Raw genomic sequence first — 13,879 nt, 5'->3', positions numbered from 1 at the left:
GTGGAGTTCGGATTTTTCCCTCCAAAAAAACGGAACTCAGAACGAGGCAAAACGTCATCTTACATGGACGAACATCATCATTCCTGGTCTTTTGTCCAGGAATGATGATGTTCGTCCATGTAAGATGACGTTTTGCCTCGTTCTGAGTTCCGTTTTTTTGGAGGGAAAAATCCGAACTCCACGTGCAAACTCGAACCTATCCGAGCCTGCACATCCCTAGTACAAACCAATTCCTCAATATGCCGGGTGGGTGGGAGGGATCTCAAAAATGGCAAGAGGCAGTTGACTCCTCCAGCCTTAAAATACAGATGTTAAACCCCGCCTCGACGGGGCAGTTAATAGGCTAATCAAATAATGATTGGCAACTGACCTCAACCAATACAAACTATCAACAAAACCAGCTCTAACTAGTACAGTACCAAATAACAAACAGTGTGCTTATATCTTCTCAAGCTTATTCAAGCATTCAAATATTCTAAGTCACCCATAGTTTTATTATTTTACACAACACTCTTAAGCTATAACTTAACTAAATAAATAAGACACAGACAACTGTATAGAATTGGTAAAAAGAGGTCACAGCCAAATTTATTATATGAAATTAGAATTGATTAATTAGTCCTGGTGGCAAAAAAGCAGTGCTACCTCGGTCCACAGCTCATAATTAATTGAACGCTTTACCAAAATGGGGTGGAGTTTTCCCCACCCCCTGTGCGAGCTAACCTGGGTAGAACTACCCCCCCTTAACTAGCATAGTGCTGGCCCCTCCCTAGGATGAAGACCTGGTTCTCCCTTAAGGTAGCAACCGACTCGCTTTTCTCAAAGGGGGAATGCTAGCCAAGCTCTGCCGCGCTAAATTGAGCCGCCGAGGAGCACTGCTTTCCGCCAACAACGTGGACAAAATGAAATGGACACGTAACGCCACCAAACAAAAAACACAGCCCCTACTAACTATTCCAATGAGGCTAGAATGTCAGATACGAAAAAACCTAAACCCTCCTCAGTGAGGTGCACTCCATCTGGCCTATATAAATGTACCTCCTCATATCGAAGATGAGGGTGCTTGATAGCACGCCCGCCCAAGCCAACCACAAACCGAGAGACTGCAGCATTCAGCTTCCTTCTTACTCTGTCTAGGGCCGCCCCACCTTGTGTACCCCGCCAGAACCTCCTTGGAATCATCTCAGACCAGCAAAGTTTAACTAGTGGCCAACGTTCCACTACTAATTTCAAATCATGCTTAATGGCAATGATCAATTCCACTCCTTTACACGTGCCAAGGTCATTACCACCCAAGTGCATGACCAGACAGTCAGGGGTCCCCCACTTACTCTCTGACTGCCATAGCAGGTCCAAAAGGCCGCTCCACCTGAAACCTCTCAACCCTATCCAACGGACCTTGAAATAGACTAAACTGGCCCCATTATGCCTGCTAGCCCAGTAAACAAAAGAATGCCCAACAATCCACACCCGGCAATCTTTCTCCAAAAAACCTGTGATGGGAAAAAACAGTATAACATAACGTTAATAATTTTGAATTAACTTTGAAACAACTTGAAAACAGAACGAAAACATGGAAGGGGAAAACTGAGTTGTCTAGGTGACCCAGATGGAGGTGAACAACACCAAACCTCTTTCTTTGAAGGCAAAGGTGAAAAGAACTCCAATCCCCCCTAGCGGCGGGTAGCATAAGGCACTGAGTTTCCTAAATAACAAACTCGCCAGGGGCGCCACTACTTCTGTAACTTATCGCCCCTTATATAACCCTTATAAGCTGCCGACTTCCATCTACCCAAGTGCTTGATTGCCTCCGCGGAAGAACCTGATGCCGCAGCGCAAGTTGCCGCCCCAATCCTAAACGAATGGGTGCCAAACTCTTCCGTCGGCACATCCAAAGCTATTAAGCATCTATCGAAAACGCTTGCAAACTGGAACTTAGATAAAGGGGATAGATCTTCATGGATAAGCCATTGAGCTCCCCCTTTTGGACGCTGCTGATTATATCTGTTGGCTAGAGTGACCGGGCAGATGCATGGCTCAGGGTGTGAGGGAACAGAAATCCAACGCCCCCGACCCATCTGATCCGTTTTTGATTTTTGTATTTTTAACAGTATGGCACCTTCTTTTACTACAACATTACATAGAAGCAACCCTGAGTTGACTGATGTTTTATTTTTGGCGACTAACTCCCCAACCCGTAAAGCGCCAAAAAATGCCAGCACAAAAGCCAAGCTAAACAAATTCGCCTCGAATTCACCTTTAGCTACTCCTGAGACTGCCAAAACTAAATCCCTCAACATGCACACATCTATCGGCCTACGGGAATCGCCCGGAGTCGCCTGTTCCCTCGCCCAGCCTCTCATCGCCTTAGAAATGATGAATGACTTCGTAGGATCATTCAAACCATACATTCGCGAGAAATACGAAATGCCAGCTAAGGCGCCCGACAACGATCACTCTCATGCCCCTGCCACACAAATTCAGACATACTGACATGCAGCTCCTTACCCTTCCCGGAATTTGCAAGAAAAACCTGCCATTCATACCTGGAGCGAGTGCCCTCAAAGCGAGTCCCTCCATGCCGGATTTATGATCTGCCAGACAATATCAGGACAAGGCAAACCATGAATCCTGGCAGCCGGTGCCAATGCCCTAAACCTACCCCACTGGAACCGTGACAAGGCATCCGCTATCTCATTCTCCACACCAGGAACGTGCCTGGCCTTAAAATCAATGTTTCTCAACAGACAGACAAAAATTAAATGCCTAAGCAGCCTGAGCACTTGGGGGCAGACCGACCTCTGATTATTAATGGCCTGGACCACCCCCAAGTTATCGCACCAAAATACTATTCTCCGATTGCTAAACTTTGAAGCCCAGAGCTCCACCGCCACCACAATCGGAAATAGCTCCAACAGGAGTAAATTGCGTGTCAAACCCTCCAAATGCCACGACTCAGGCCAAGCTGCCGCGCACCACTCCCCACCAAAAAATGCTCCAAAACCTAATGCCCCTGACGCATCTGTGAACAATTGAAGCTCGCGATTGGCTACAGACGAAGCGAGCCAAATGCGAACCCCATTGAACTCTCGTAGAAATCTTAACCATACCTTAAAGTCTTCCTTCATGTCCGCCGAAAGGCGGACCATGTGGCAAGCCTTTTTGACGCCTGCAGAGGCACGCTCCAGCCTCGGCAAAAAACCCTACCCATGGGAATGACGCGACAAGCGAAATTTAGCAAGCCTAGCAGCGACTGCAGCTGCTTCAGAGTTATTTTCTTAACTGATGTAAAATGCAGTAACAACTCGCTGATCTTCCGCACCTTTTCACAGGGGAGCCTGCATAAACTCAAATCAGTGTCGATTTCGATACCAAGGTAAGATAAACTAGTAACGGGGCCTTCGGTTTTTTTGTGAGCAATGGGAACGCCCAACGAACTGAAAAGCGCCTTTGCTGAAAAAAGCAGGTCACTACAGACTGCGCTATCGGCCGGCCCTACTAACAGGAAATCATCAAGATAATGAGTGACGCCCGAATGGCCAGTGCCTGCTTGCGGACACCACTGCAAAAAGGTGCTAAAACACTCAAAAAAGGAACAAGAAATAGAACAGCCCATAGGTAGACACTTATCTATGTAAATGGAATCGCCTATCCGAAAACCCATGTACTTAAATGATTCGGGATGCAAAGGGAGCAACCTGAAGGCCGATTCAACATCGATCTTTGCTAACAAAGCCCCTTTACCAAAATCCCGAACGATACCAAGTGCATCCTCAAATGACTGGTATGAAACACTGCAATCGCCCGGGTCTAAAGCGTCATTAACTGACCCTCCTTCCGGGTAAGACAAGTGTTGTATTAACCTGAACTTTCCCTGTTCCTTTTTTGGTACCACGCCCAGTGGGGAAATGCAAAGATTTTCCACAGGCGGTGAGGAAAAAGGGCCACACATGCGCCCTAAACTCAGCTCCACCTCTATCTTTTCCGCCACAACCTCTGGAAAATCCCTAGCTGACTTAAGATTTCGTCTAGCTACAACTAAAACTGGACGAACTAGTGGTAACCTAAAACCTTCTTTAAAACCTTGTAGTAGGAAGGCCGCGTCCTCCTTAAGAGGATAACGCCTCAACCAACGCTCTAATATCTCCAACTTAATTGGAGACACTGCTTTATTTAGCACCTGTACGCTGATCCCCTTTTCCTGCTACGGAACCACCGGGGCGATTGCAATCCTTTGCAGTGTGACTTCCCCCACAAAGCATGCACACGTGCCGGTAGCGGCAACTGGCCCCTCTGCTACACTGGGCGTTATTGAAAGCGTAGCACTTCCCCTTGCCTCCGGTATTATAACCGGGGCAGGCTGGAAAGGGATGTTTACGTCCCAGCGCAGGCTCGACAGCTGATCGGGCCTGCTGCGTCACCTCCAGCCATACCTCTACGTCCTTGAACCCAAAACTTAAAATCTTTTGGCCATCCTGTTTTTTCCTAAACAGTTCATCATACTGCCTCCAAACATTATGCCTAGCTGAGACCTGCATACCCTGCACTAAATGCAGGTACTTCAGCACATTCAGACATTCAGCTGGGCGTGTCTCGATATAACATGCAGCAAACACATATATACCAGTCAGCCAATTCTGATAGCTCCTCCTGGCCTCCTCAGCTGCCACTCCCCCCTTTTTTGCTGCGTCTAACGCCTTCTTAGCGTCATGAGTAATGGCGAACATGTCAACATAACGACCCTTACGAATTCGCTCTCTGATTTTTGACCTAACTCCCCTTAATATTGCCGTGTTTGAGCAATGGACCGCATCCCCCGAAGCGTCTGGAGCCGAACTGGCCGCTATACTACCCGCTTTTTTGGGACTCTTGCCCTTACCCTTCAACTGCTGCACAAAGTATTTCATGAGCTTGCGCGGCCTCTCACCAGAACTAGAGGAGTCTGAAGACTCATCAGAGTGTGATAACTGCGCAATTGAAGGAACTGCAATATTCGTCTCACCTGTTCCAGACGTCGACGGGACCTCGAGCAGATGCCTAGAGGAGGAGGCTTGACTCTCGTTGTGCGGCGTGCCCACCGCGCTTACATCAGTAACGACATCCCTTGACGACGACCCGGATGCTAGTGGCTGACTTAATGTAACCTGCGGGCTCGAGACATTTGCGTTAGCAACGGGAGCCGAAGGAGGACATACAGCAACAGTCGCGGGGGTTGTGCTCTGTGGCGGGGAAGATAATAGGGGCTGCGCAGGAGGAGGAATTGCTGGGGAAAGTGGTAGGGGCGGGGCTAGAGTAGGGGAAGGTGGACGCACCACTGGGGTGGATGGCGGGGGCGGGGCTTGTGGAAGGGCGGGTTGACGCACCAGCTGCTGGCTTGCATGCTGCCCAGGATTAAATTGAAACTGCTGGTGCATGGGTACAAAATTGCCTGGGGCGGAGATGAACTGTTGGGGAAAAAACCCCGGCGCTTGCCCGTATGGGGTGGCATAAAATTGCCGGCTCGGACCCATGAACGGGTTTGGGATCGACTGCTGGTAAACACCTTGGCTAAAATAAGGTGAAAATCCAAAGGGAGGGGTGGGGGCGGGGCCAGGCCCATAATTCAAGAACTGCTGCCCCGCATTTGCGCAGGCCGCAGCAGGTGGGAGGGGTGACATTGGAGCCAGCAATCTGGGCCAAGAGCCCCCATAGGGGGTGGCTCTATCCTGCTGCGCCAACGGCCTAGGGAAGTGCATGAAAGGGGGCCGGTGCAACAAATCTGCGGGCCCGTTACCTTGGGACCTATGATAGCCCTGCGCCCTAGGCGCTGTGGCAGACCCCAAACCTCCAGTCCCTAAGACAGAGAGGGGGGAATCTGAGGAGGTAAAAATCTCCTCAGCATCCAAAATGGCCGCCGGAGGCGAGGGGGCGTGGCTGCCGGCCGAGGAGGCCTGGCGCACAGCCCCTAAAGCCACCTGGGTCAAATTAAAGCTGGGGGTCCCTGTGTACCCGCCGGGCCTGGCGGGTTTATAATATAAAACTCGCCTGCCACTGCAGCCGCAGCGGCGGGCGGGAGACAGGGCCCCGCGTGGTCCAAAATGGCCGCTGGGGATAGCCGCGCCTGTGGAGGTGCCGGGGGAGCCGGGCGGGCGGTCCCGCCAATGCCCTGCAGAATGATCTGGCGGGGGGTGCTGGGAGCGCTCTCCGCGCTCCTCGCCATCCAAGCCCGGAGGCCGGATGGCGAAGGGGCGGGTGGGAGAGAAGCGCCGGAGCTCCCCGCTGCCGCGGCGGCGGGAGGGGGGAGGGGGCCCGTGCGCACTGAGGTCAGGCGCGCACCCCGGGCAAGGGGAGAGGCCGCGGCGACCGATAATGGTCTGGCCGCTTCAGCCAGGCGGCAGGGAGGGGGGGCATTACGGCGGGGATGGGGCATTCTCAGTTAATAATGGGGGGTAGGATAGAGAAGACAGTAAAGAGGAAGAAAGGGGGGGTGGGAAGAGAAGAAAAAAGAGAGTGAAAAGAATAGGAGGAAAGAGACAAAAGCTGTGTGAAAGGGAAAGAAAATATAGATAGTGAAAGCTGAAATTGAATAAATTGATACTGGTACTTATCACTCAGATAACAGAGGTACTTGTCACTCTGATCACAAAAATGGCAAGAGGCAGTTGACTCCTCCTCCAGCCTTAAAATACAGATGTTAAACCCCGCCTCGACGGGGCAGTTAATAGGCTAATCAAATAATGATTGGCAACTGACCTCAACCAATACAAACTATCAACAAAACCAGCTCTAACTAGTACTGTACCAAATAACAAACAGTGTGCTTATATCTTCTCAAGCTTATTCAAGCATTCGAATATTCAATTGTCTGTTCTGCTGCTTCTTGAACTATTCCCACCACTACCTTCTCTTCACAGCCTCCTGCAGTGCCCCAAGTTTCTGTATGACAGGGAAGATTTACAATCATATACAATAATTTTCAGCAACCAGGGAGGGTTTCTGAGCAAGGAGAAACCCCTCTAATGGTGCCCCTGAGTTGTCTTCAGTTATTGCAGTACAAACTATAATTTACTACATACTGTGCACACTTTAAAGTCAGGACTTAATTAAGGGGAGGGGGGTATGGCAGAGGTGGGCGGAGCTACACCGGGGGTGGTGCACCAATTTGTTTAAACAGCTGTAAAGCAATGTTGAGTCCTGATTTATGGGGGGGTGGCACATGACAGGGATGGCTATCAGGACTAGGTGGGGGACATGGCAGGGGTGGCTGGCAGGACTAGGAGGGGGACATGGCAGGGGTGGCTGCAGGACTAGGAGGGGGACATTGAATGCTGGCTGGACTAGTGCGGGAAGCACAGTGCAGAGAAGTCTGGTTGGACTGGGGGAGGGGCAGGACAGGGAAGGCTGACAGGACTAGGAGGGAGACAGGGCAGTCTGACTGGACTAAAGGGGGAAGTACTGGGCAGGGATGAATGGCTGGAACGGAGTGGACAGGGCAGGGACGGCTGGCTGGACTGGGGGGGAGCACTGGGCTAACTCAGGGATTATGTTACAGTACTGGTAGTGTACCTGTAGAATTTCTTCAGCTGCGCGCTAGCGCAGCCAGCCCACCAGAGTTGCAGCAGGCTGAAGAGAAAGCAGAGAGAGAGAGGGGGCCCGGGTGTGGCTCTGCCAGTAGCGCTGCACCGGCGGCGGCATTCTAATATGGTGCTGGTCGTGAGCCAATCACAGCTCGCGGACCGGCAGCCAATCAGGAGCGGCCGCTCCTGATTGGCTGCCGTTCTGAGAGCTCTGGCTAGCTCGCGGCTGTGCACCATACATGCCGCCGGCGATGTATAGCAATTGTACCTGGCTTCCGGCGCAACACCGCTGCGTCCGGGCCCCCCTCTCTTTCAGCTCTCTCCGGGCCCAGCAGTCCCTCCCTGATGGCGGCCCTGGGTATATTTATCAAAGAGAGAGATAAAGTAGAAATAGATAATGCAATAACCCAGAGGTTCCTCAAGGCACCCTAACAATCCAGGTTTTAAGGATATCGATGCTTCTAGAAGGTAATAGCTAGAATCTGATTGGTTGTCATGGGCAATATCTCCAATTCTAAAAACCCGCATTTTAGTAAATATACCCCTTATTCTGTATTACAGCATCATTCAAATGTAAAGAAATCGACTTTTATATTAAACTATCATGGAAGGCATTCCTCCAACACATAATATGGTCACTTTATTAGTTGATTCAATGATATGTTTTTGTGTATACAGTTATATTGTATTTGGTAAGATCCTGGTGAAGGTTGAGACACCCATAGAAACATTGTTATTTTACATTAATAAATAAGGCTTATTTGTAAAGATACCAAAATCTGTGATTTGTGGACACAAGCCAAATCTCCGGGGAAACTAGTAGAATATTTGTTTTATTTCCTGTTTCAAGGGCAGTCGCAGACGGAGGGCCTGATCCAGCAGCGCACGCTAGTGCATTACTGAACGCAGATACCCGATGTTCGGGAATCTGTGCAGGCACATGAACCGTTCTGCGCATGTGCAAAACAGGTATGCGATCCCGCTTCGCAGACTGGCAGCAGACTGTCAGTGATTGGCAGTCTGCTGCCGTTTGTGGGCGGGAGGGGGCAGCGATGGCCTCCGTTTCCTGAAATGGAAGCATGTCACTGCCGTTGGTGGGGGGGGAAGAGGCAAGGATCTCCGTCGATTGATGGAGATTTTCTGGCCTCTTCCTCTCAACTGCGGCGGCCGGCTGCATGACCCCATGGGTCACCTTAGCCGGCCGATGTTACACAGATTATCCGATGTTGTGTTGGACAACGCAGCTCGGCTAAGTAATGCACAGGGGGCGTAATGTCTCCTGCTGCATTATCATATCTGCAAGGATCGCAATTGCAAAGTTGCCTGCATGCATACATCATATCTATAGCCTGCGTGCATACATAATATCTATAGCCTGCGTGCATACATCATATCTATAGCCTGCGTGCATACATCATATCTATAGCCTGCGTGCATACATCATATCTATAGCCTGCGTGCATACATCATATCTATAGCCTGCGTGCATACAGCATATCTATAGCCTGCGTGCATACATCATGTCTATAGCCTGCGTGCAGCTTTGCAATTGCGATCCTTGCAGAATCAGGCACTGAGATCATAAAGCTCAAGAGGGGATAGTAGAGGATATTCATTGAAAGGTATTAAGGGGAAAAAATATATTGTTTCACACATACACATTTATGTTCACTTATCTAGAACAGTTCTAGATAAGTTTAGAAGTATTAGCAAAACTGGATTTTGAATTAATCTACTAAAATGCTTACATTTTATGAGTGATTTTTACTTGACATGCTCAATTAACGTGTTTTAGGAACCATTCAGCATAATACACTTATTTTATATAACTACAAGATAGAAATGAAATTTAAATTTGAGCACTTGGAATGTGTAACCCAAATCTTTTCTCATCATGTTACATAATATAGCTACAGAACATTTTGTGTATGAGATGCAGTTGTTTCACTATTGAAATGTGAGAGCACTTTATTCAAGATTACTTCCACAGACAGTTCAAGTAAATGCTAGTAAAAAACCAGAGAGTACAGTATGTGAGTAGCTAATTCTATGGAACAATATACAGGTTGAGTCTCCCATATCCAAATATTCCGAAATACGGAATATTCCGAAATACGGAATATTTTTAGCATGACTGAGAAAGTGAAACCTTTGCTTTCAGATGGTTTAATGTACACAAACTTTGTTTAAAGCACAAATTATTAAAAATAGTGTATAAAATAACCTTCAGGCTGTGTATATAAGGTGTATATGAAACATAAATGAATTTCATGTATTTACACAAGCTTTTTTTGATGCACAAAATTATAAAAAATATAGTATAAAATGACCTTCAGGCTATGTGTATAAGATGTATATAACACATAAATGCATTCTGTGTGTATATTGGGGTCCCATTCTCAAGATATTTCATTATTTTATGCAAATATTCCAAAATACGGAATATTCCGTTATACAAAATACCCCTGGTCCCAAGCATTTTGGATATGGGAGACTCAACCTGTATTTGTTTTGAAGATGCTAAAATACCATATATGCTGCATTAAATCAAGTTTTTCAGAGAAATACATGTTAAACTACTGAACAAAACAAATCAAACCTAAAAATGGCAAGTATACACAATGCAGCTTGTATTATTAATTATTTAGAATTATAGGAATTCACAAAGTGACATAATATTTATCTATAAAAATTGAATTGTGTAATTACTCACAAAGATTTATGAAGTGATCAACACATTTCAAAAAAGTGACGGTGTATTAGTAACATATCAAATAACACCATTTGTTTAAGTCTTCTAAAATTATTTTCGCCAAATAAATTGAAATGTAAAACTTAAAGGCATTAAGCAAAACAATGTACAGTAGAAGCACTTACATGTAATAATCAGTATGCTCCAATTAAAGACGTATTATAAGTACAGTATGTGGCTATAGATACACCTTTTCCCAAAAGCTGACAGTATACACTAAGTTAGGTCATTTTAGGACATATACTTAGATGACTATCAGAGTGGACATTTCATGCTGTCTTGAAAAATTTCACATCAGTTATACTGATAAAAGCCTAATTACAATGTAAATGTACTGATGGGATGCAGAACACCTGATAAAACAAATTTATCTGTGCATGTGTATTTTGTTCTTCATTTAAATATGTTATCTGTGGGTCTGATTCAGAGATGTAGGCAAACCATCTCCAATGGCGGGGAGACTGGTCATGTGCAGAACTGGTACCATGAGCTTGCACGCAGTGCCGCCAAGCCGCATTATGATTGACAGGGAATGACGGTGATGGGGCGGCGATGCCTGCATTTTGTGGGAGTGTGGAGGTCAGTGTCTGGATCTTTACTGGTCTCACACGCACAAGCTCAGGCTTACTCGGATGGGCGATGCTGCAAGCATTGCGACCAATATTGATCCGATCCTGAGCCTTCGGACGCAGGCATCGGATCTGAGACATTTGCTTATTTTGCACATCTATAAAATGACTCATATTTGTATTCTCCAGTGAGATTATTCTGTTCTTTGTACAGAGGGCCTCATTCAGACCCGCTCGCAAGCGCCTATGCACTCGCAAGCGGGTCGATGGTGGGGCCGTGCACATGGCGCTTGCGCAAGCCCCGGAGTGAGAGAGAAATTCTCTCACTCCGGGGCTCGCTACAAAAAAGGGCGGCTGTCGATGTTGATCGACAGCTCGCCCCGTTTTGTAGGCGTGGTGGGGGGGTGGCCAGACAAACGGAGGCGTTCCCAAAAGAATGCCTGCTGTTTGTAGGCGGCCCTACTGACATCACCAGTGATGTCAGTAGGGAGCTTCCTGCTCTGTTAGAGCAGGAAACTGCCTGGGGCTTGCGGTAGATGAGACCCTTCCGCAAGGGTCTCGTCGCAAGCCCCATTGGTCGCGATGGTCTCGACCATCGCGACCATCACCTAGTCACTCGCTAGCTTAGCCACCTACAGCTTAGCGAGCGGCCAGGAGGCTGCCTTTCAAAAGAAAAGCAGCCACCCTCATTCAGAGCGAGCGCTCACATTTTGCGAGCGGCTCTGAATGAGGTCCAGAGTGTTCTATATAAATGGATCCTAAATAGGGAACCTATTTTTATTGTAGCAGGTATTTTTTATCAGTTAGATTAGTCTGTACAGATCTCTAGCAAAGAACTAGTTCTTATTATTGATTTTGTGTATTATTGTATTGTATTTCATTGCTGCTATTGATATTTTATAAAGAACTATTTCTCAATTTATATTTGGTGTCTTGATTCTGGTTTCTGCCATGTCTAGTTATTACATTTATTATTTATATCTACTTAAGTGCAACACCTCCATTTTATAGTTTTCTTTTTGTGATTACCTTGGTAATCCGTTTTTAGGGTGCACACAGGCCCTTTGGTGAATGCAGCTGGACTATATATATTTTATTACATCGTGCATTAGCGCCAGGCTGAACTAAATTCTTGTTGGTATTTTTGCATTTCGGCTATGTCCAAAGACGCAGCTTCTGTGCAAAATCGTCCATCTCTGAATCAGTCCCTGTGTCTGCTAGTCTTGTGATCATTCAGAGCCAATCAGAAGCCTGTCTTGCAAGCTGGAATATCCATCAGTTTAATGATGTTGCCAGAAGTTTCTCAGGAGCACTGTTAGCATGCTCCAGTCAGTACAGTGTACATGGTGTGCTCACTCTCATTATGTTGCATACCTGAATAGAAGGTGACTGACTTCATTCATGCAGACATGTGTCAGTGACAATGTAAAAGAAATGTTACTGCTGTGCCTTGCAGGGAACGGAACATATTCTGTATGTGGCCTGTTCAGGTGTCTCTAATGGTTAATTGTATTTATGAGAAATGTCTGTTTTAAGGCAAATATTGTGACTCACAGTATGCATACACTGGGGTGGTAACATTCAGGGCGCTGCATGTTATATGAGACTGTGTGCAGATAAATCCACATACAATAAATTATGCACAAACTGTATATACTGTAGCTGTTACTTACACCAATTACTTAGTTGTGCATCTTTTCTCTTATAGATTCTAATTGTTCATATTTCAAGTTCTTCACTACTGGTGAAAATGCATACATATTTCAGCGTGTCACACATAAAGGTAAGTTACATTTTGCATTTACAATAAATTGTTGTATAAAATGATCTTTAATAATACAGATTTCTCATAGAACTCAAATGGAATTAAAAAGGTGAGCGAAATTAAAGTCTATCTATCTATCTATCTATCTATCTATCTATCTATCTATCTATCTATCTATCTATCTATCTATCTAGTGTGACATGCATGAGTGTGTCACAGCCGCAATGACAGGAGAAGAGGACTGGGGACAGGGTATAAGTATAATGGGGTGGTAAGGGGTAGGATGGTCCAGAGTGTAGGCTACTGAGTGCTGAGGTCACACAGGGGGAGATGCCACATCCTATTACTGGTAAATGTACTAATGTACTAAAGACCATCCTAATGTTCCTTCACTTGGGATTTGGGATGATAGAGAGGCACTATGTTCACTAGTTTTATGCTCTTTTTTCATATTTATTAGATTAAATAGATTTTAAGCATTTTGAGATACATTTAAATAATTAGGAATTGAAAGTGAATGGAGATAAAGTCCCAACCAGTCAGACAGTACGTTTTCAAACACAGCCTGTGACTTGGCAGTTAGGAACTGATTGGCGGCGAATACAACTAATACAATAGCTTCTCTTTGATAAATGGTGGCTCCTCACGGGGCAAATCGTGCACCATCTATGCGGGTTTCTTTTTTGCCAAGTATGGAATCTGCATGTACCCTTTGGAAGATATTGTAGGTGAGCAAAGACAGTTGTGTCGGGAAGTTTTTATTTCATTAAAATACTCTGTTCTGTGTCTGTTGTTTTAATGTATATTTTTACATGTGGAAAGCATGACCTAGCATGCCATAAATGCCAGGGCATTCTGGAACTTGTGGTTCTCTTATGGATGGATATGGCTGGGCTTGGTGGGACCTTGTACAAACTAGCTTTGGTGTACTTAAGCTGCCCACCCTCCAGTGTGCCATCAGAATGAGTGTTTACCACAGCCGGGAACCTTGAGAGCAATTGGCATGGTAGACTACTGCCTCAAAATGTGGAAAAACTCATGTTCATAAAAATGAGCTACTAATTCTATGTGAAAGACCTTTTCCGCCAATTGCAACAAAGTACAGTGACTTCTGTAGCAGTGGATTCCAGTGGGGTTGAGCTAATACTGTATGATGATGATGTTAACACTGATGAGGGTGAGGAGGATAAGGATGATGATGACATCTTCTCAGTGTAGAGATGATTAGCAATACTGT

General features: G+C 46.3%; 1 protein-coding gene across 1 annotated transcript in view; it reads left to right on the top strand.

Annotated features, from left to right (window-relative positions):
• The window catches only part of CACNG6 (calcium voltage-gated channel auxiliary subunit gamma 6), a 168,643-nt gene that overhangs the window by 145,964 nt on the left and 8,800 nt on the right, over positions 1 to 13,879 (top strand). Inside the window, exon 2 of the mRNA XM_088457382.1 lies at positions 12,586 to 12,660. Within this exon, the coding sequence (XP_088313508.1) occupies positions 12,586 to 12,660 (75 nt within the window). The remainder of the gene's footprint in view (positions 1 to 12,585; positions 12,661 to 13,879) is intronic.

The sequence above is a fragment of the Taudactylus pleione genome, unplaced genomic scaffold (genome assembly GCF_031769625.1).
Source record: "Taudactylus pleione unplaced genomic scaffold, aTauple2 ptg000041l, whole genome shotgun sequence".
Lineage (NCBI taxonomy): Eukaryota > Metazoa > Chordata > Amphibia > Anura > Myobatrachidae > Taudactylus > Taudactylus pleione.
This window is presented reverse-complemented; position numbering and strand designations above follow the sequence as displayed.